This window comes from Aptenodytes forsteri, unplaced genomic scaffold (assembly GCF_000699145.1).
Source record: "Aptenodytes forsteri isolate BGI_AS27 unplaced genomic scaffold, ASM69914v1 Scaffold241, whole genome shotgun sequence".
NCBI lineage: Eukaryota > Metazoa > Chordata > Aves > Sphenisciformes > Spheniscidae > Aptenodytes > Aptenodytes forsteri.
The window spans coordinates 10,392,268-10,414,210 of NW_008795252.1; the positions used below are offsets into that span (position 1 = coordinate 10,392,268).

At 38.8% G+C, this 21,943-nt stretch overlaps 1 protein-coding gene across 1 annotated transcript in view; it reads right to left on the reverse strand.

The window, feature by feature from the left end:
• EFCAB6 (EF-hand calcium binding domain 6) overlaps positions 1–21,943 on the reverse strand; it is a 108,522-nt gene that overhangs the window by 72,199 nt on the left and 14,380 nt on the right. The window contains 4 exon segments of the mRNA XM_019471983.1: positions 1,764–1,887; positions 2,158–2,265; positions 7,424–7,572; positions 12,689–12,758. Coding sequence (XP_019327528.1) covers positions 1,764–1,887; positions 2,158–2,265; positions 7,424–7,572; positions 12,689–12,758 — 451 coding nt within the window.

The following is a 21,943-nucleotide window of genomic DNA, read 5'->3' on the forward strand; positions in this document are numbered from 1 at the left end:
AAATGTCTTTACTTGGTTTACATGGCTTTTTCATAATAGCAGAAAACCCACTCACACGGTTACATAAATATTTAGGAATGTTACAAATTCATGCATGTTTAGACATTAATAATGAGCTCACTGGTGAGATCACTGCTCTGTTGAACTATCGCATACAGCAGCTGAGCAGGAGAATAGTATTTCCTAAATGTCACTATGCAGACCCTAGCGTGAAAAGAAATTAAGACATCCAAGAAGACTTTTCTTGTGTTGATCACATGAGACTGAACATTTTTCATAGTATTTCTTCTGCATTAAGTGTCAAAGCCAGTAGATATCGCATTTCATTTTACCAATAAGGAAATCAGCTTTTCTGGGAGCTACCACACTTGACGATAGACTGTGGTAGGCAACAAGAGGAGGTGATCCACTTGGGCCCAGAGACAGCCCTGAGCAGGAGGAAGAGAGGGGAGAGGGAATGCAAAGCCAGGTCTGGAGATGAACCCTGCATAATCAGGATATAGAATCATAGACTATTTTGGGTGGGAATTTATAATGCCCGACACTGAGCTAACCAATGGTACCAGTGAACAGCTGCAAATTAACACATCTGGATCCCTCTCTTGGAATTAGCAGCTAACAGGGCTGTCCAGGACTCTGGCAGAGGCAAAATGGGCATTGGGGCCCTGCCTGCTGTCCTGGGGCAGTGTGCTGCCCGAGGCAACGGTATACCTTACCTATGCCCAGTGGCATGCCATTTTGACTAAGAAATGAGAACACTACAGATGCAAATGGCAGATATCAAACAAGCATGAGAGATAACAGAACCAGATAACAGAAACCTTCAAATGGAATTGTAGATAAGAAGCTATTCTCAGGTAGGTCTGTTTCTAACGAGGTCTTGCAGGGCCTGATTTTTAGCCCTGTGCTATACATCCTTTTTATACACACACGTACATATACATGTGTCTGTGTGTGTATAAACAGAGTAAACACATCTGTCTCTCTGCATATATATTTATATACATACATACATACACATGCGTACAAATAACCTGAAAAAAACCCAAAAACTTTAAAACATCAGATGACCATAGATAACTGAAAGACAAATGGAATGGTAAAATGACAAAGAGAACAAACCACTGACACAGCATGACTGGGAAGAATAATCACAAGTAAAGAATAAGCTTTCTAATAAAGTCCTACATTAAGAAATGGAGAAAATATGCCAGAATAGAATTGGAATTGTAATTACAAGAAGCAGTTACTCTTAAAGATTTGTAGGTCATAATATATAATCAAAGCATAAATAAATTGTCAGTATGATGTTACGCATAAGGGACTCAGGCAATCCCTGGATATAGAAACAGGGGAACACTTAGCAGTATCTGGAAAGTTATATTATTTATTTTTCTGGTACCAGTGCAACTTCTATGAAAGCACCAATTCTCATTTCTGTCATAACATTTCATGAAATATACAGAAAAACTAGCAGGGGTTCAAAGGCAGCCACAGGGATGATTAAAGAACTGACCAAAATGACTTCCAGTGAAATTGTAGGAGGTCAATAATTTTTGTTTATCAGAGAGGTTGTTACAGATTATTTCGTCCCTGGTTGCACATATCTATGTTAAAGAAACTTGAAAAACAGACTCTGCGTGCTGCTGTAACAGAAAACAAAGACTGGCAACCACCAGATTACTTTGAAGCAGACAGGAGACACAAATGTTTAGCTGTAAGAGTAATTAACCAAGGCGACACCTAAAAATAATTGCTCTTACTTCATCAAGCATAAGGAATGCCTGCTTTAAAGTGGGATAAGCATCTTGGATGTATCTGCACAGCTTCTGAAGAACAGTGTCACTGGAGAAAGCTTCATCTCCTCTAGCTGGATTTACTCTGCAAGAGGAAAAAAGACAGTATTTGCAATGCTTTCATGTCTCACCCTCTTTTGCTCCCTGTGTTCTTCTCAGAATAGGAAGCATAAATCACCTCATTAAGACTCAGGGTTTGATAGGATTCAAAATAAGAGTGCACTTAGAGAAAGCATTGCCAAAAGATTTTTTAACTGAATTTAATCAAGGGTGACCATCGAGTGGATACACTTTGCATTTTCAATAAATGTGTATACCACAGGTTACTTACATAAAAAAGGAACTTCCTACTTAGTTATCTTTTTTTCTCATAGGAATTGTCTGCCTGTTTTCAAAGGTGCTCCCAGGATCCTGGAATTTTTCTAAAACTTCTTGCCAAGCAATTTTACCTGTGGCTTTCAGTCCAAATCTGATTTTTAAAAAAGAAAACAGTTTCAAAAGATTTTCTTATAAAAACACTCTACGTTCCAAGAAGAATTTTGAATTAGAACATCACATCATCATTATAATATCAATGTGTGCAACATTCATAATTAGAGTAAGATTGCATAGCTTTTCTTTGTTACTAAATACGTAATCTGAGCCAACTTGTTTTCTCAATTCCAAATGTCTAGCTGTGGAAGAACTAGACTCCAAGCGAGAATTCATCTAACCAAATGTACATGCCTGCACCTGAGCGAGTCACTCTAAGTTCCCTTTATAGTCATTGGGGAGAAACAGGCACTTTCAGGACAGGATTCATCTCATCCTAAAGTAGACATCTAAAACTGGTTAGATGAATCCTGCCCGTTGTTTTTCTCCAGTGACTGTAAAATGGAGTCTAGGAGGAGCAGTTCAGGCACAGGCGTTCACATTAGAGATGTCTAGAATGAGATAGTATTTAATGCATCCCTTCTCATTATTTACACATAACAGTAGAGAAACTAACTAAGGGGAATAGTATGTTGGGTTTTTTTAAATGTTATGATGTTCATTGCATCCCAATTTGAAAACTTCAAAAGTAATGGAAGTGTTAAACTATGTTAAAAATCCTGGGAAGTTAACTAGTATCATATTCCATGAATAATTACTTTAAAATCAATAAGGATCTGATCCCATGACCCCCCAAACCATTGGCATATCTCCTATTCAGTTTCAATGGTACTGCAGAAAGCTCCAACGAGCATGGCTAAATGCACTCCTACTTGAGATGGTGCTTTGTAGGCAATTACATCCCTCACATATCATCAGAAACGTGCTGACTCGCTACTCTAGTCATCTCAAAAAAGCTTTTAGAACTCCTAATGCTCCTTAAAATGGTGGCAGATGGTGTTTAGAGCATTTGCTAATCCAGGATGCATAGGGAAAAGCTAAAAAATTACCAAATGCAGTCAGAGGTATGCAAGACTTCCTGGATCTTTTACAAAAAAGCCTCCTGGTTTTGGACTACCCAGCAGTTTCTCAAGCTCAGCCAACAAAGCTAAAAACCAAAAGTTATAAGAATCACAGCATTCAGGCTTTGGTCGACTGCAACCTGACAGCACGGGGTATTTAATGGGTGGGGAGGGACCCCGACTTTTTACAGTGGTCCTGCCTGTGAGTAGTGCACACGCACCATGGCTCAGTGGCTCAAGGGCTCAGCATCTCCCACTGCACAAGCAGCACAATTGCACCAGAGCCCAGAAGAGGGGCTGGGAAGGGCCAAGCACCAAAGCCGCAAGGTAAATGAAGACAGAGGCAGTGCTGGCACTCAAATTTCACCAGGGGAGCCATTTCATTCCCTGCAGGGAAGGGCTTTGCCAACAATCCTATTGAGGGATGGGTTATTAAAAAAAGCTGTGGGAAGGATAGATATTTCATATCTGATTATTGTCTTGGATAAATGAATATGAAACAAACAGTATGAAATAACAGACGATCTTTAAAATTAAGGCCAAGATAACAACTGTTATTTTGAGCCCCCAACCGAGATCCCTTCACACTCAAATGTCTATGGTCTACTAAATCACTCAAATCACACTGTGGAGAGCAATTCTGCGCTGAAAATGAGCAACCAGCCAAAGCTGCGTCAATCAGAGAAACAGACCTCTCCACTTCCACCTCCTTGCTCAGAAGCCCTACAATCGCCTCTCAGACTTCAGCAGTGACAACTGCCAAAATCCTGGGAGCTGAAGGGATCTTAGGAAGAAATACTAATGCGGATGTGTGAAGGTCTGGCATTACTAGCTATGATTTGTGCTGCTATTGATCAGTCCACGAGGTGCAGTGGTTTTCCCCCGTTCTGCAGATGCGTAATGGATTGTGGAGCTCTTCCAGTTCTGCCTGTGGCTGGCCAACACAGCACTTTTCTCTTGCAGGTTTTATCACGGAAAGGGATGAATCAGGCCCTCATGGGGGCTGGGGCGGGGGGAAAGGAACTCCCCAGCATTAAGTTCCATGGATCAAATTGAAGAAAGCCCTATTTAGACAAAGCTGTCAGTGGGAATAAAAACCGAGGAAGGACTTTGGAGTATTTTTTTTTATTTCAAAACAATCCCTCTTTATAGTTATAATACTGGCCCTCAGATTTCAAGCTGTGCTAGAAGGGCAATAAGTACAATATTTAAATGCCATAGGTAGAATAACTGAGGCGTAGAAAGATTGTTCCATTGTAGGGCCAGAAAAAATGCGCATCTTTTGTGAGTAGTAATCCAGCATTTTATCTACTATAGTAGTCCAGATAACTTATTAAAGTAATAAAAATAAATTCTGCATGGCTTTTTTGAAGTATGCTTATGGTTATGTCCAAGTAGAAAAGAGTATGCTTCCAAAAGAACTGACTGATTAGAGCTGTAACAACACGGATAACTGGTAAAACCATGCGATGTATCATCTTGTGGTGATCCTTTACAAAACACTACCCATTGAGAAATTTTTAACCATCAATGCTTTAGCATCTGATACTTTTATACAAATCATAACTTAAAGAAATGAAGCATGAGGATAACACAAACAGTTTAAAACTACCTCTGCTGCTGAAAACTGTCCTTGTGTTTTTAACTGATATTATGTTCACCAAAGTCCCGATCAACTGAGCACAATGATTTACCTCATATCACAAATAAAAGTCACCAATTAGAAATCCCAGCAGCCACCAGAAAAGTCTTAGAAGTTAGGCCCTCCATTGGCAAAGCCTTCATACTGCTCATGTATGATTTGCTCCCAACCAGTCAACAAGAATACCCTTCACTATGTCCCTCAACCTTGTGAGGGACACAATCCACAGCAAAGCTCCAAAACATAACCAAAATATTTCTCACATGGGAATGATGAAATACTGTGAAATTAATTCCTTCAGTTTATGCAACTCTCTATATAACCTCAAGTTCATGATATTTTACTTCTAAGTGAAAGAATTTTCAAGATAGAAGTGATGGAATTCAGGGAATTCAGGACTTGGATAAGTGATGTTCTTTGAATGAAGCACACCTCAGTGGTCTGCCTCTGATGTATCTGATCTTGCTGCAGTGGGGACGTATACTGAGAGATAAGTACGTGGGTAATCTGGTCCTAAACCAGTCAAGGATGAAATCCTGGCTGAAGTCTAAGGCAAAATTGCATCAACTTCAATGGGCCCTGAATTTTATATCTGGAGCCCATGCGATGTAAATACCTAAACCAACCATAAAATGCTGTCATGTATTATTTCTTATAAACAGCTTCCTGGCACATCTCATGTCATATTATTCAAATAGAATCTTAAAAACCTTGAAATCATGTCCCTTGCCCATCAATTACTATTACATTTATTATCAGCTACAATGAAGTTACTTAATTATTAGAATTAGATGACTATGAGGAACTTTTGCTGTTGTTCCATTCACCTGGTGGAGCTTTGAATTACATTATCTGAGAAATATCACCTAAGAGATATGGCATACATAGGCTTGAACATTTCTGTTTACAGCATCATTAAAATGTCACTATATTTTTCAAATGCTAGAGAAAGCTCCAGTGGAAGAATACATGCAGAAATCTTTACATAGGCAACTGCTCTTAAGAGCAAGATTTACTCTAAGATTTAAACTAGCAAGTGACATGAATTGAAAAAAAAATATAATAGCAATTTTTTGACAAAGTAATAGTTGATCATTGTTATATCACACTGTGAACGACTAGAAGGAAATCAGATTCATCTGCTGAATGCACAAAGCAATATGGTTACTGCAGATGACACTCTCGTACAACACCTGCTGCTGTAAAACGTATATCTGCACTGAGCTCTTTACAGCTAACTAGTGCATATAAAGAAAAAAATAACTCAACTGATTATTTACATGGATTAGCCTATTCTTCCAACAATTTAAATAGATAAACTATAAATTGTGGAATCATTAAGCAGTAATGCATGATCTGGTTACTGACCTCCTCACACTGTATGATTTGGGTGCCTTGTCCTGTTGTAAGCCTAAGCAGTATTTTGGAGTAAAAATGCTGTGTAAGACTTAAGTTGTTCTTCCTTTCTCTTTCACTGGCCATATGCCCTTGGCACTGTTGCCAACAAGGATAAAGTATATTCTGGCAGTTTTCTTCTCACAGTTTTTGGTTTCTGAGTACAAAAGATTAATCATGAGAGATCCTGGTCTAGATTTAACCAAAAGCCACAAAACCATCCATTCCTATGATATTCTGGCTTTAAAAAGGAAATATGAGTTTAGGAAGCTAGTCAGCATATGCTGAAGTGATCATGTCCAGGAAATCATATTTTGGAAAACGTTCTGTGGCCTAAACTCTGTCTGCTGAGATCCTTGAGGCTGGGCTGGAAAATGTTTTCTATCCATTTATCTTCTGTACAATATACTGCCCACAAGATGATGTGAGTTTTGGTCATAATACAACAAAGATGCCTGGTTAAAGTAAAACAGTACATTGATTTGAATCCAGTAGTTGGCATGATTTCTCAACCTTCACAGCAGTTTTAATAAAAATATTTACAATGTCAAAATCTAAGTTCAAAATATTTTTTCCTCATTTTAGTTTAAATTCAAATTTCCAGGTATGAAATTGCTTTATTATGCAGCACAGTAGTGTCCTTTCAGTTACCTTTTTCAGTGACTGACAATGAGCAGTGCAGAGTGAAAGCTTTCAGCGTTAGTTTGTTCATTCACTTTAGTTTCACTTCTTCCTTTCTTTTCCTTGCCACACCAGCATATTTAAAAAGGAGAGGCTTGCAGAGTCACACTCTCACCATGCGAATATGGTGCTAACAGTCGTGAAGCTGCTCTTCCAGCAAATTCACACCATCCCACATCACTAGTCATTTGAATGCAAGAGAGTAATGCTCCCTTTAGGAAATTAAATATAAATTTGTGAGAAAATAGAAGTAAGAAAGCAGTAGCTTAAAACTTCTACTCCATTAAACCTATATACCTTACTGCAAAAAACTTGGTTTTATACCCAGCTGTATCAGCTTTTACGTACTGTGCCATACATACTGCAATACAGGCACAAGTAAGATGAATTAATGATGGTAGTCACAAAAAGCAATAATAAAGGTATAACGCAGCAACGCTAAAAAATGTCCCCTAAGAAAATAATATGACTCTTACCTATTCATTAGCTCTTGAAAAGTTTCATTTGGCAAAGGAAATATAAAGCCATTTATGACTGACTTCAAGTAATCCAAAGACACAAATCCACTCTGACTGACATCAATTGCTCTGAAGGCTTTTTCAATGTCCTGATAGGCTGAACACAGCTGTAATGAATACAATTTATAGTGTTTTGTTCAGAAAAATCAAGTTCATGAAGCTTTTAAAACAATAATGCATTTTTTACAAGACCTTTTCAAATATTCTTCGCTGTGAACTGATCAAATAGGTTACCCTGGCATGTTCTGACCATCAGATGTTTAATTAATAAGCTCACTACAAAACAGTATTCCCAATCACACACTCTCAAATGACAAGTCAGACAAGTTTCTCAAATAATAACTCTGCCTCAAAATTCAGAGCTAAAAATAGTTGGTGGATCAGCCTGCTTGATAACACCTGTCTTAATGTAACTTTAAAACCATCCATGGCATAACCTAGTATCAACGTTCCCTTAATTAAAATGGGTCGTTAGCACAATGAATACTGGAAAATGTTAGAAGACATGGAATAGTTAACATAGCTGTTGTATAAACATATCGCACATTTCTTTGGTTATTTTTTTAATTCATGGCTGTTGCAAAGGAGCTATGTGGATGAGTTTTTGCTGATGGGTCTTGTAAAATGCCTGAAAGTTGACTTACTGCAGATTTTGATAAGGCTTATGAAACAACAGGAAGACTGGTTTGTTTTTCTGAAATGTTAGCTGACACTGGGTTGTTGAATACTGCAAGCAGCCCTGAGGCTTTTTTCCCCCTGCCATTTTTTGACAAGTACCCCATCCGCTTCTAAGCTGATTATTGTTCATTCAAAACTGCCGAAATCACAGTGTAAAGATAACATATAGAGAGACTTTAGAAAGCCTAAAATAAACATCAAGGACTGGGAGGGCTTGTAAGGTGAGATGTACTGTGCTTCCAATCCAGGCCTTGACCTCCATATCAAAGATATACAGAATGAAAAAGGGTCAAGATGTTGAATGTCCCTGTAGCCTTGTTTGTCCCTCCTCTGCTGTCTTTTCAAGGCTGAGAAAACATAGTTACAAGCCTGTGTAATTGAGCCTGTAGTGGAATATGCAGTCTTGATGCACATATCAGCTTCTCTTTTCTTAGACAGTCAGGATTTTCATGACATGAAGGCACAAGACTGAGTGTTGGAAAATTTTGTTTCTTTTCACTTTCCCATAAAGCAGGTGGAACACAGTTAAGTTCCACCATCACACTCCCCAACCCTCTTCAGTTAAGATCACATCTAAGGGCATGTGGAGACGTCATTTGCCATGTCTATCCCAGGTCCACTCTCTATTCTAAGCTTGCCACCACATATTAAAAAAATGCATTTTTGCAGTAGCACCTATCCACTAATTATTTATTTCATGCAGGTCAGAAAATAATTGTCAGACAATGCTAACTAGTCATTACTCAGTGTAAGACATTACTTACTTTGATCTGACAGAGTGATCTAGCAATTCACATTATGAAACACCTTAGCCATCAAGCTTCGATGCAGTCTCATTTTGTTTTAGCCTAAGGAATCTGGAGTTCTAATAAATATGTTTTTAATGCTGTGAATCTAATAAGCAAGACTGGAACACACAAAATAAAACAGAACTGCTGCTTCTGCTAACCAGCTTTAAAAGCAAACAAGAAACCCTGTGCATGGAATTTGTTTATAAAAGGAGTTGGTATAATTAACTGGCCTCAAAGCTTGGCAATTTTCTTTGCTTGTGATGCCTGGCTCAGCTTCTCCACCTGACAAAGTATTCTGAAGTATTAATGGCACTCTCTTACCTTTTCTCTAAATGCCCTCTCAGTGCTATCCAGACTGCACTCTGCCACAGCATGCTCAGCTGGTGAAGACTATAGAAAAAGTTTTTTCTGCTTCTGTTCCTTCTCTTCTATTTTGTGGCAGATTAGTGCTGTTAAGAAAACTGATTTAGCAAAGTCTGCAACTTTGTCAGCTTCAAAGAAATAAAGCCATCTGAAACTCTTAAAGACTGTTTTTGTTAACTTGATAAATCTTTATGTACAAACAGACTAAACCAAACCTGAAATACAACTTTCTTGTATTTTCTTGTATTTCAAACTTGATCAGTAGTTCAAAATTATGCTAACTAATCTGTGCATTTGTTGTAGTAGTTTTTCATTTCATATTTCTTTTAAAACATAATACACATAACTTACAGTCTTAACAGGTAACTTTACTGCATTTAATATCAGAAGGTACTACGAGAAACTGACTCCCTCTCTTTGTCAGTATGTTTCCAGAATGATCTACTACCAAAAATATATTTTCAGGAAATGGAAGACAGTCTCCTTACAGGCCTTTGAAAATAAACATGCCTATTGACCTTGAAAAGGCTCTTTTCTTTTTCCATTTCCTTCACATACTCCCGTTTCACTGTCCCATCTTAGCTCCCACAGTCCTTGGAAGAACTTCCAGTTACTGTAAGTCAAACAGCCCTCCTCAATGATTCCCCATCAAAAAAACCCAACACAAAAACCAAACCAATTCTGTGGAATATTTATTTCATCTGGGCTGAGCAGCTCATTTTGTGATGGTGGTTTGTTGTATACTGCTCTACTTAATGTGCTGTTGGCATGTACACTCTGCGATAACGATTCTGCTATGGATGTGTTATGTTTGATTCAGAGCATAGCAGCAACCGTGTGACCTTGTGACGGACAAGACACAGGCATTTTGAGAACCTTAAGCACAAAGAGTATGTGCACCAAACTCTTTCAAAGGTTATTCCAGTGCGGCTACATAGGAAAGAAAATGCTGTTCTGTATGGAAAAGGATACCAAAGTGTGACTACTCTGTGCTTAGGGCATGCTCTCCACTGTTCCCTCTGCCCGCACAGCGGCCTGCTGAACACAGATTTTCCTTCCTGTTTAAATAAAGCTAATCTTTTTATTACTTAAACTTTTGAAATTTTTTTGTGTGAATGCTCAATTCCATTTAGAACTGCTCTATTACAATTTAGTTTTGGTTGGGTACTAATATTTATCAAAGAAATATCACTCAGTTTTGTACCTCAGAAATGAACCAGAGAGGTTACCACTAATTTATCTGGATGATTTTAAAATCTATTTTTAGACCAATGTTGATGGGTAATTTTTTTATAACTACTTTACATGGACAAGGCTCCACTTCTCAAAGTGGGTGGGTGAAAAGGATGAAACTGGGAATCAGAGGGCAAGAAGTGAATTCAAGACCCTGTGAGTATGGTAGGGCTGCAGGAACACCCCACAAGCAAGGTTTCTGAATGTCTGAGGCATCCCATGGTGGAATGAGTGGGGAGGTTCTGTCCCAGGCCCCGTTAACCAGATGGGCTAATTAAGAGGGTTAATCACGCACAATGCTAGGTACAGCATGTACTAGGAAGGAGGAGGAGCCTTAATTCATAAGATTATTTCTCCACAATTTCAGTACCCCACACAGGAAAAAAAACCCTCTATTTTTGGCAGTTATATTTACTTCTAGTAATGGTTTCAAAACAATCTTTGATAGTACTGCACAAACTTACAAACCTCTATATAGTCACACCATAGCCGTGTAAAATGGTGAGAAGAAAAAGTATTATTAAAATACTTGATATTCTGACTTCATGATTTCAAAAGAGTTCGGCTTCTTCTGATCCTACTGAAGCCAATGTGAACTGTTGGTATTCAGGGCCTTCGAACATCAGGCCATGTATTCAAAATTGGTTCAAAAATAATTCCTACCACCCAAGGGAAGACTTTTTGTCAGGAAGAGGATAATCATAATTCAGACTTCTGGACTGCTGGCTTCTCTTTCTAGACCAGGATAGATTTTTTTATTTTTCTATAATTCTTTTCATGAAGTGCTAAATTTTGAGTAGTAGAAATGAAAGGGACAATGCTTGAAGCTAATGCTCTTTAGCCTGCAAAGTACAGGTAAGTCTTTACTGGCTTTCTTCAGCAAAGGTAAGTTTAAATGCTTCCTTTTAATCAAAAATAAATTAAAAAATAATTAGCAGTTAGCCTCACACTCATAAAAAATCCTACTGCCAAAATATCATATGTGTACATGTGTGATGGAGAAAATACCTTGTTAAATACACTAAATTTCAAGATATGCAAACAGATTTACATTATTTTTAAATGTACTGGAAGGGCCTTTCTCACTATCTTATCTTGAGCACCTTCTTAAACTCACATCTCCGTAGACCCTCACATTCACATTGCGGGTAAATCTGGCAGATTTTTGCCGTATAACCTCTCAAACACAGCCTTTTTCATCCACACAGAGGGCTAAATCTCTTCACTGCCTCCATTCATCCAACAATTGAATTACTGAAACACACTTTTTCTGTCTTTGAGGAAAACAACTGTATCCTGCTCTTATCAATGACTCTTCCTTCCCTGGCCAACAAACATAAGCTAATGCCTTCATTTTAAGGTTCTCCACGGCCCACGTCCTCCATGCCAATCACCTTTCACTCAGGAATGACCCCTCATGCCACCTTGGACTGTCTGGTTCTTGCCATTTCAAACAAATACATTTTGTATCTACTCTTATGCTGACCCTTATATTTGAGAGGACCTGCCCATACACATTCACAAACTGACTTAATTACCGACCATCAATCCTTCTTAAACACCCTTCTTTGAGTTGATGCCTACAAAGACATTCCAATAAGTGAGGTTGCTGCTATGCTTGAAACTACTGTCATGCTGACAAAAAATGTCTTACTGTCACCTTGACCTCCCCAACCTGACCAAGTTCGCCATTTTGTCACTGTCTTAGAGTGTAAGTTCTTTGTTACACAGATTACCTGCGAAGTGCAGTATGATTGAATACTGGGTGAAAACTGGGGTTCCCAAGTGCTACAAGATTCCAAATTGCTGTAACAAGTTCTTTATCTGGGGTTTATGAGCTTGTAATGGTGATTTTACTTTTTGGCTCATGTAACGTGTCACCTTTTGATTTTAAAGGCAGTTTTCACACACAGTTGGCAGAATTTCCCAGGCCAAAGGAAACTGGCTTTCTTTTCCTCCCTGTCCTACTTGTATCTGCTGAGAATCAGAGGCTATCAATGTCCTACAAAACTGCAAACCAGGTCCATGAAGGCCAACAGAAATACTTCGGTTGATATAACTGGAAAGAAGAAAAGTACCCAAGTTTCCACTCCTTTTCTGAGCACATACCTGGAACTTCGTTTTCTGTGCTTTTTTCTTTAACTGTGTTTGTACTTACGCCAAAATTCTTCAGAAATTCTTTATAATTCATGACACTAGAGTCTCTAACACAGTAATGGTTCCACAGCCTAGAGAAAAAGAGCCATTTTTTTAGAGATCACAGCTATTCTAGATCATACTTGTAGTGAATTGAACAAATAGGAAATTTATGAAATCTTTAGAAACACAATATGTAAAAGATTGTGAAAAACAATTAAGCAGTGAATTACTTTTTTCTACCTTCCCACTACATTTTTCTCTGGTCTCTTTCCTCTGCCCAAGATTGTCTATAGTATACAAGTTGTCTGCATAATATGATTCAAATCCTACATACAGTGCCATTTTCTTGGCCATCTGCATGAACATGAATTTTAATATATCCGCACAACGACATTTCTTTTCTAATAATATAAGAACATTATGCTATTCTTAAACAAATTGAAGCGTAACTTATGATAAGTCATACCTAAACTCTGTAGCAAGTTGTCTAGATTTTATAGCAGGCTGGAAAATTTGCAGCAGCTTCATCTGGATTAAATGGGAACCTCACTTTGCAATTAGAACTCATTTCCACATGGTATTAACTTCCACAGCTTGGAAATTAATCTTTGATTGAAAGTGTTTATTTTCTAGATATTTCCCCTGATCAGCACTGAAGTTGTTAATACCGTATACACTTGCCATCCTCGGATTGTATCCAAATGCTTGGAAAAAATGATCAGTTTTCGCCTTTCAGAACGACAGTTTGTTAGAGAATCCAGGACCAGTTTATCACAAGTTACTGTGGGATTTACCTCCAATCCCCTTCAGAAAACACTGCTGTGACTCATGCTCATGTTTTATCTTCCTAATCATGAAACCTAGAAAGACGTAATTTTTAAAATGAAAATTAAAATTCTGTTGCATAAAGAGGATCCATAAAGTCTAAAGCTAAAACGGTACCATTAGAACATCTTGTGTATCACAGGCAACTAAGTTTCTCTCAACTTCCTTTGCATTTAGCCCCATAATTAGTCTCTAAATACAATAAAACTTGTGTTTGATTAAAGCATGCCTGACAAAAATGCATCTAGTTAGTCCTGAGGAATTTTTTCCAAGGACTAAGGACTGAAGAATTGATAGCCTTATTTTTCCATTTGAATTTGTCTACCTAGTGAAGATACTACACCATATGATGTGGTCACCTCTTAAACTCCTTTTTCAAAGGCTAAATAGATTGTCTGCTAACATGAAGCTCTAAAGCATCCACACCATCCCTTGAATCATGACTGTGGCTTTTTTTTTTTTTCTTTTTGCACAATTTTCCAACATCCTGAGAATGAGAGCACCTGATATGAAGCAGTGTTCTGGTTTTGACTTTGGCAACATATGAAAATAAAAGTCCTATTTCTGCTCAGTCCTTTTTCCAGACATCTTTGGGACATTATCCCTTTTGGAGAGCCTCATAGTAGAAGCCAACATCTCATGAAAAAAAGACAAATACCACCCATTTATAACCCACTACTTGCATCAACATGGGGCGCGAGGGGGGGAAATTCCACTTGCAATTTCTGGGACCACTTAGGTGATAAAGAGAAGAGAAGCTGGTTAGCCATTTGGCAAATTCCATTTGGGACAAGAAAAGAGAGCTGCACTGTAACATACCCTGTTTTCCTCTCTATTCTTTGGGTTGTATGGCAAAGTGTGAAGGTATGATTAGCTGCTAAGATCCTCGTAATTCCATCACTTTTGTGGGGTACTGAAAGACAGGAATTCCCGACCACAATATGAAATTTACTTACTAAACTTGGGAAGTCATTGACTTGCCTCTTGCCCCAGTTTCCCATTTGTAACAATTGAATTATAATCCGGCCCAACCCACGGGGCTATCCCGGTTATCACAATAAACCACACACCTGTTTTTGATGCATGTAAGCCATGGATATATGCATAATTCATGGAGGACTTCACTTCTTTTCCCCAGCAATTCCCACACATCCTATTTCCCCTCAAGCCTTCTCTTTGTGTCTTACTAGAGGGTGAGGATTATCTGTGAATTTATTTCCAAGGAAATTTTAAAGGGATTAAGATCATGTTAGCTGTGAGTTGTACATACGGAAATACAGAATGAATATACAGACAGCACTCTGACATACGTGAAGTGTGGTAGAAACATATATAATAAAATGGACAGATGCGGTTCCACTTTAAACAAACCTTTCATGCATACATTCAGAATAAAAGGGATACTTCAAAAACATTTGTGTGATTGGATTATTTGAGGATTGACAGTTCTATTTTACGAAAATGCCATGAGAAAGATCAGGTTAATAGTAAATCTCAGCATCATGAATGATACTTTGGTATATTTTAGGAGTGTCTGAAATTCTCCCTTGTTCACAGCTCAGTTTTTGATCTACCAAAAAACCCCAACCTACAACAAAAACCAGATACATACACAAATTAGCGTGGCCTTACTACAGAACAGGAACACTCTGCAGTCATTATCCTACATTAGTGACATTTTTCAGCAACCCATGGGGTACTCTGTTTTCTGTTGCCTGAAAACAGTTGCATTCCTTCCCCTAGGAACTTTCTACTGTTAGTCTCAGGCAATTTCTGCTGTTTTGAACAAAATGGCTTATTATGGATCTGCATATATCAAGGCTGGAAAGTCAATCCCATTTAATAAACAAATAGAAATACAGAACTAATTACTGGTTCAAAATTGCACTTTTGCCCACTGTTCTTTATGCTCCAGCTTCTTATACAGGATCCCCATGAATAGGCCAGGATCACCATCGTGCTTTGCACACCATTAACCACATCCTTACAGAAGGGGCAGGATACAATCTGGACATGTAACGAATGGAGATTGGGTTGGTCTTTGCAGCAGCCATTAAAATTGGGCCAGATAAATGATAAAAATTAGTAGGAGACTTGCTATTGCCCTCATCTGGGCATATGAAGAGAACACAAATTACATAGCATCATTCTTGATTGATCTATGTTCATATGCCTTAAAAAACAAATTATCAGTCCTAATCATCACAATGATTAGTTTGCTTTCATAAATTTATTGACCAAGGAACGTATTCCCAAAGACTAGCTCTAAACACTGACATCCTTCTCTATAGAGGGAAGGAGGAAAACAAGCACTACCACAGGGTGATTCAGGAATCCTAAATTATGGTCCTCATCTGCTTGCTCTCTGGATATGCTAGTATCTTTTTCCTTACTAGAAAGGGCAACAAGCCTCAGGTATTTTAAGTTAGCCTTTGGATTGCCTTGCCCTTCCTGTCATTAAATGATTTCCCTGTTTTTTTCTATGACTTCCCTATTGATATAACCTAAACCAATTCATAGGTTATCATCTGAAAAAAATATTCCAGTACCCGCTTACGTTCAATACCTGCTTAAATTTGATCACTGTCTCCTCTATACCCCCAAGATGGAAGGACTGGATTGAAACCAGTTGAAAACAATGAAAATATGTTCGTTACATTCAAGGGGCACTGGATCAGACCCTCTCTAAAGCCCTGTTCTTGCAAACACAGTCTTTCAGAGCACACAGATCCCAACTACGTTAACTTTACTGCTAGTTTTGGCTCTGATAGGCTGAAGCATCCAGTCCTGTGTAGCCATAATATTCTTGAATCAGTGCCATGAATACAGCTGGACTACCCAGACCCACAAGAGGAGATCTTTGCACAAGTTTTGCTTAAAAGCTGGAAGGCTAGCACATATCTCAGTGCTGATAAGACTATTACACAAACAAGCTCAAGAGAGCTAAGAATTGTACTATATATTTTAAAGTCTGGGTTTGCTTTTAATTTCAGTATATATTCCTTAAGCAACACTTCATCTGAAATTATTTTTTTAGTTAGTAATTTTCAAAAAATTGAAGCTGACAATGCACATTTAATAAGCGTAGAAATGGCTTCTGGTTTCCTAAGTATCAAAATATGCTAATTATAAGTACAACTATTCATTATTTTCCTACTTTCTATTTTTACACACATACGAATACCTCCTAATCGTTAAAATTGAAAAACAAACAAATGTACCCATTATATTTTTTATGAATCCAGCCCATTGTTCGAGGAAAAGAAATCATTCTTTACACATAGATTTGCTCTGAAATTGCTGCCAAAGAAAATAACCTTGAGTTATTTGCTGCATAACTGCCACATGAGTACATTAAAGGTGCCTAGGGACAGCTTCGTCTTGAGCACGTGACTTTTAAGAAAAAGCTTTTAAGTTCAATGTTTAAAAATTTCTGCCATATCCCTTTTCTTTCTCTGATTTTTAAATTAAATCCAATTATCGCATATAGGAAGAAGTCAGATGGCTTTTGTTCCTATGTTTTCAATCATTTATCTAACAATGAAGGTTTGTATTGCCTGGCTGCAACGAATTCAGGATATCACTGGGACGTTAAGGAAATAGGTGTGTATATATATTACATAGGTGGTTTTTCCCACAAAACTGGAGAAATGTAGCCCTGGTATGAAACCTGAATAACTTTCCTGACCATTAGGACTAGATGATCAAGGCTGCCCAACTGTGAAAGCCTAAAAGCTGAAGACCTCGGATCCGGTCTTAAGGAGAGTTATATTTTTCACATAATCCAGTAAATCTTTAGAGGGGAAGTCCATCCAAAAAGGGTTTACTTCTTCCTAGCAGTGACTGGGTTTCAGAACTGTTAGATTACTGGGTTTATTTCAGAAAATTTTTAATACCCTTTTGGTGAGGTAATACAATTGCTCTGTCTCTCTGGAGTTGGGCTGGCCTATCTGAAGGCAGTGCTATGAGTGCAAACAGAGCTCTCTGGCAGAGCTTGTGGATCCAAAACACATCTCTGAAAATGAATATTTTCCCCTGACTATACAGTAAGTGTCCCCAGCTCAAAAGATATGTATGGGCAGTGCCTTATGTCAGGATCTTGACAGAAAAAACCCTCCTAATAATTACGGGACTGGTCCAAAGTCCATTAAAGTTAATTGAGAGACTCGACACTGTGTCCCAGAACAACCATAACAGGATTATGGGATAAAATATTTGTTAATCAATCCAAGGCAAATATTCAGCAGGCTTTGGCTTGAATCAGAAACAGCTGCAGAGTCCAAAAGCAGAAATCAATTCAGGAGACCACACTGTGAAGGGACAGCAGGAAGAAAAGTGGTGGCAGAACTTGGTCCAAAGAACAATACTGTTTTCTTTTTTTTTTCCAAGATCAATGCAGAAAGAAGCATTTTAAGTGGATTAGATTATACTGTAATTCAAAACTAGAAACCTAAAGGACAGCAGGGGTCCAGGCCGTATCACATGAGATGCATTTTCTCTAAAATGTATCTCACAGCTACAGGTCCATGCTATGAAAGCTATATTGTCCAGAGTAATATGATAGACAAAGATATCAAAGAAATATGGCATAGCAGCTAGTTGAGAATCCAATATCCTAGAACATCTCTGGACCCACAGCTTTTAAGCAGAGGCTCTTTAGATGTACAGAAACCTCACTGTGAACCTCAAAAATAGAAGAAAATTTCTTTCTGATGAACCTGACTTTTTAGGCTGCTGGGTTTGGAATACGACACTCCAAGCTTTTGCCTGAGGAGGGGAGCTGAGTGGGAAGAAAGGGGGATAGATCATAGAATCATAGAATGGTTTGGGTTGGAAGGGACCTTAAAGATCATGTAGTTCCAAACCCTCTGCCATGGGCAGGGTGTCGTGGTTTAACCTCAGTCAGCAACTGACCCCCACACAGCCGCTCGCTCACTCCCCCCGCCCAGTGGGATGGGGGAGAGAATCGGAAGGGCAAAAGTGAGAAAACTCGTGGGTTGAGATAAAGACAGTTTAATAGGGAAAGCAAAAGCCGCGCACACAAGCAAAGCAAAACAAGGAATTCATTCACTACTTCCCATCGGCAGGCAGGTGTTCAGCCACCCCCAGGAAAGCAGGGCTCCATCACGCGTAACGGTGACTTGGGAAGACAAACACCATCACTCCAAACGTCCCCCCCTTCCTTCTTCTTCCCCCAGCTTTATATGCTGAGCATGACGTCACATGGTATGGAATGTCCCTTTGGCCAGTTTGGGTCAGCTGTCCTGGCTGTGCCCCCTCCCAGCTTCTTGTGCACCTCCAGCCTTCTCAGTCGGTAGAGCATGGGAAGCTGAAAAGTCCTTGGCTAGTGTAAGCACTGCTCAGCAACAACTAAAACATCGGTGTGTCATCAACATTGTTCTCACCCTAAATCCAAAACACAGCACTGCACCAGCTACTAGGAAGGAAATTAACTCTATCCCTGCCGAAACCAGGACACAGGGATACCTTCCACTAGAACAGGTTGCTCAAAGCCTCATCCAACCTGGCTTAAACAGTCTAAAAAGACAGCGTTTACTTTGCCTGCCTGCTTATCTGCCCTGACGTGCTAAAAAAACACCTACGAAGCCCAAGGATTTTTGTTAGACTGAGGGTATAGATTTTTGTCAAGGAACTTCCTGGATGGTGATTTTGAGAATCTAAATATTCCATGGGAGGCCCAGAAATCTGCCACATTTTGTTTAGATTTTTTGCTGTTCGCTTTGAATTTTTCCTGTTTCTCAGCCATCATGGCCACTGTCAGCAGTGCAGATTTTTGGAGTGGTCAAGTGAATAAACAAGGTTCCCAACATGCAAAAAAGAAAGTATTGTGCTTGCCCAATTTATGAGGAATTCAGGGCGAGATACAGATCTACTTGAAAGATAGCGGAGGACATTTAGATTCAAATTCCTTGGGCTGTCCATGCCTCCCCAACCAACTATGATACAGACAAAATAAACCTAGTCAATATGACCTAAGTTGCTCACATGGAAAATGTTCTTTTAGTGCATGATGATTTCAGGAGGTATAGCTTTTGCACATTAATAAATGTGCAGACAGAGGAGCAGAGTATACTCATCTGTTTTATGTTATCCTGGAGGTTCAACTGGATCAGTGCAAAATTAGCAGCACAGAAGTGAATTTGATCCATGATTTTAACCACACTTTCAAAAGAAAAGCATTTTATTCCTTTGACTAGGGAATTAATATCCTTCCTTAAATATATTATTAAAATTAATTATCTTGCACTTGTACTTTCAGAAGCAAACACACTTTCAGTTGCTTTAAGGTTCATCCATAATAAGAAATTCAGGTATAGTTTGGGTATATTTAAACATTCTCAATTTTACTAGGCTTCTTCAAAAGAATATCTCAGTTGTTTCTGTGATATTCCATCAGTAAGCAAATAAATGTTACATTTTATCTCTGTATTATTTCTGATATTCTTTCATACAGAGGTGACTCAGTACCTTTATTTTTATTTGTTAAGCTTCAGAAGGTTTTCCTGATAAAACTTCATTTTAGAGCTTTAAACCCCCAAAATAAAAAATTGTGTTCTTTTTTATTATTTAGCACTTAGGAGATGTAATAACATTTTTATAGATTTATTACCTTTCAGATTGCAATGCCAAACACAAGGTTTATTGTCAAATAAAGCATCATTTTGGTTTTTTGATTGCTTGCTTTAGAAGAGTATTGCGTCTGTTCTATAATTGCCTGTACCAAATTATTTAATTGGTTTTGTTGATATCTAATTCTGGAAAGTATCCCAACCAGAAAAAATACACAAAGTGAAATGGTGTAGCCAGGCAATATGAACTGACAAAAATTATTTTGGAAGTTGCTCAAAATGAAAAAAATATCCAAATAAAAAAACACAACAAAAATCCTAAAGCAATAAAGTACCATCCTAATTTGCTTCATTTTCTTTTAGGTGCCTATCCAGCAAATAGTATCTCCAGCCGTATTTCCTGATGGATTTCATAGACTCCGTAATCCACAGAAAGTCATTCAAAACCAGAAGACACTAAACATTCTTTGGAAGCAGAGTATGTAACATGAGATTCATGTTGGTTTAAGGCAGTTTGTAGCTGATCTCCCTGCATGTCATTGGCATCAGCTCACAGGCATTGTCGTCACTTGATCTCTTTCAACATTTCCATCGTAGTGCCTTATAAGCACAATTTCACAGCAACCCATTGGCAAAGATACTAAGGAAATATTCCACACGCTCTTTGGATATTACTCTCCTACCCCATCACGCTCAGGCCATCCTTCTTCCTGCAACCCCTACTGCAGTCAAAGCTCCGGCTACTTCCCATCCCCACGCCCCTGCTCTGAGAGAGCAGGCTCTGCTACAGCTTCTGTCACTACAGACTAGTAGGGGCACTGGATCCATCATATCTGAAGCACATATGGACTCCCAGTATTAATACTTAGCCATTGCTCTGCCATTGAAGAGCAGAGCAATCTAGTTTCCAAATGCTATACAAACATTAATCAAGGTTCACATCGTACCTCTGGGGTAAGCAAGTATTACTCCCTTACGCAGCTGTGCAAACTTGAGCACTAAAAGGTTAAGTGTTTCTTCTGAGGCTCCTGGTGAACCAGCTGCCGGGCCTAGATGACTGGGTCACTGAATCAAGCCTCTCCCTGCTTTCTGGCTTCACCCTACTCGGAGGCGGTCTCTGAGTTTCCATCTCACCATATCACTTCAGCATGAAAACCTTGCTAAGGGGAGAGTAAGCAGATCACAGTACCCATGATACAACATTTCACCGCCTCAAGTTGCACAGGATGTGAAGGTGTGCCATGGTACCATTTTATTTCAAATAACAGCATTCTTCTACCCTATGGGCAAAAAACCAGTCGTATTCAAACTACCTGCAGGAATTCAGCAGAAGCACAAAACAGCTGATCAGAGCTGTTGCCTTTTTCAAAGGCAAGATTTCACTAGTCACCTGGTTATCAGGATCTTTTTTCCAGCGAGAGGCAATGGCTCTCGGCTTTTTCCACTCACTGATCTCAGCAGGAGTGGAAAGACACTCTGTCATTCAGAAGCCAACAATTTCAAGTCAGCTGTGAAAGGGAGGGGTTCCTGGCTCCTGTAGGCATGTCCTACACACACACTTTGTCCTCTTGATACATTGGTTCTGCTGAATAATATTTCAAAAAGGTCTTATGTATATCCTATGTCAGCCAAAGAAACGGAAGGGGTAGAAGCAACAGGCTGTCCTGACACCTCTTGTAAGCAGAATAAGGAAATCCTTTCCTCTCTTCACTACTAATTCCTCTGGAAGAGCCTCTGGGGTTCTCACTATCTCTTCTGTTCAGCATTCAGAGTGGAGTAGGCACCAGCATCTCCATACAGACTCCTCAACCTCGTCCCTGGATCTGAGGCCAAGAACGTGCACCCCCAATGTCACTCTG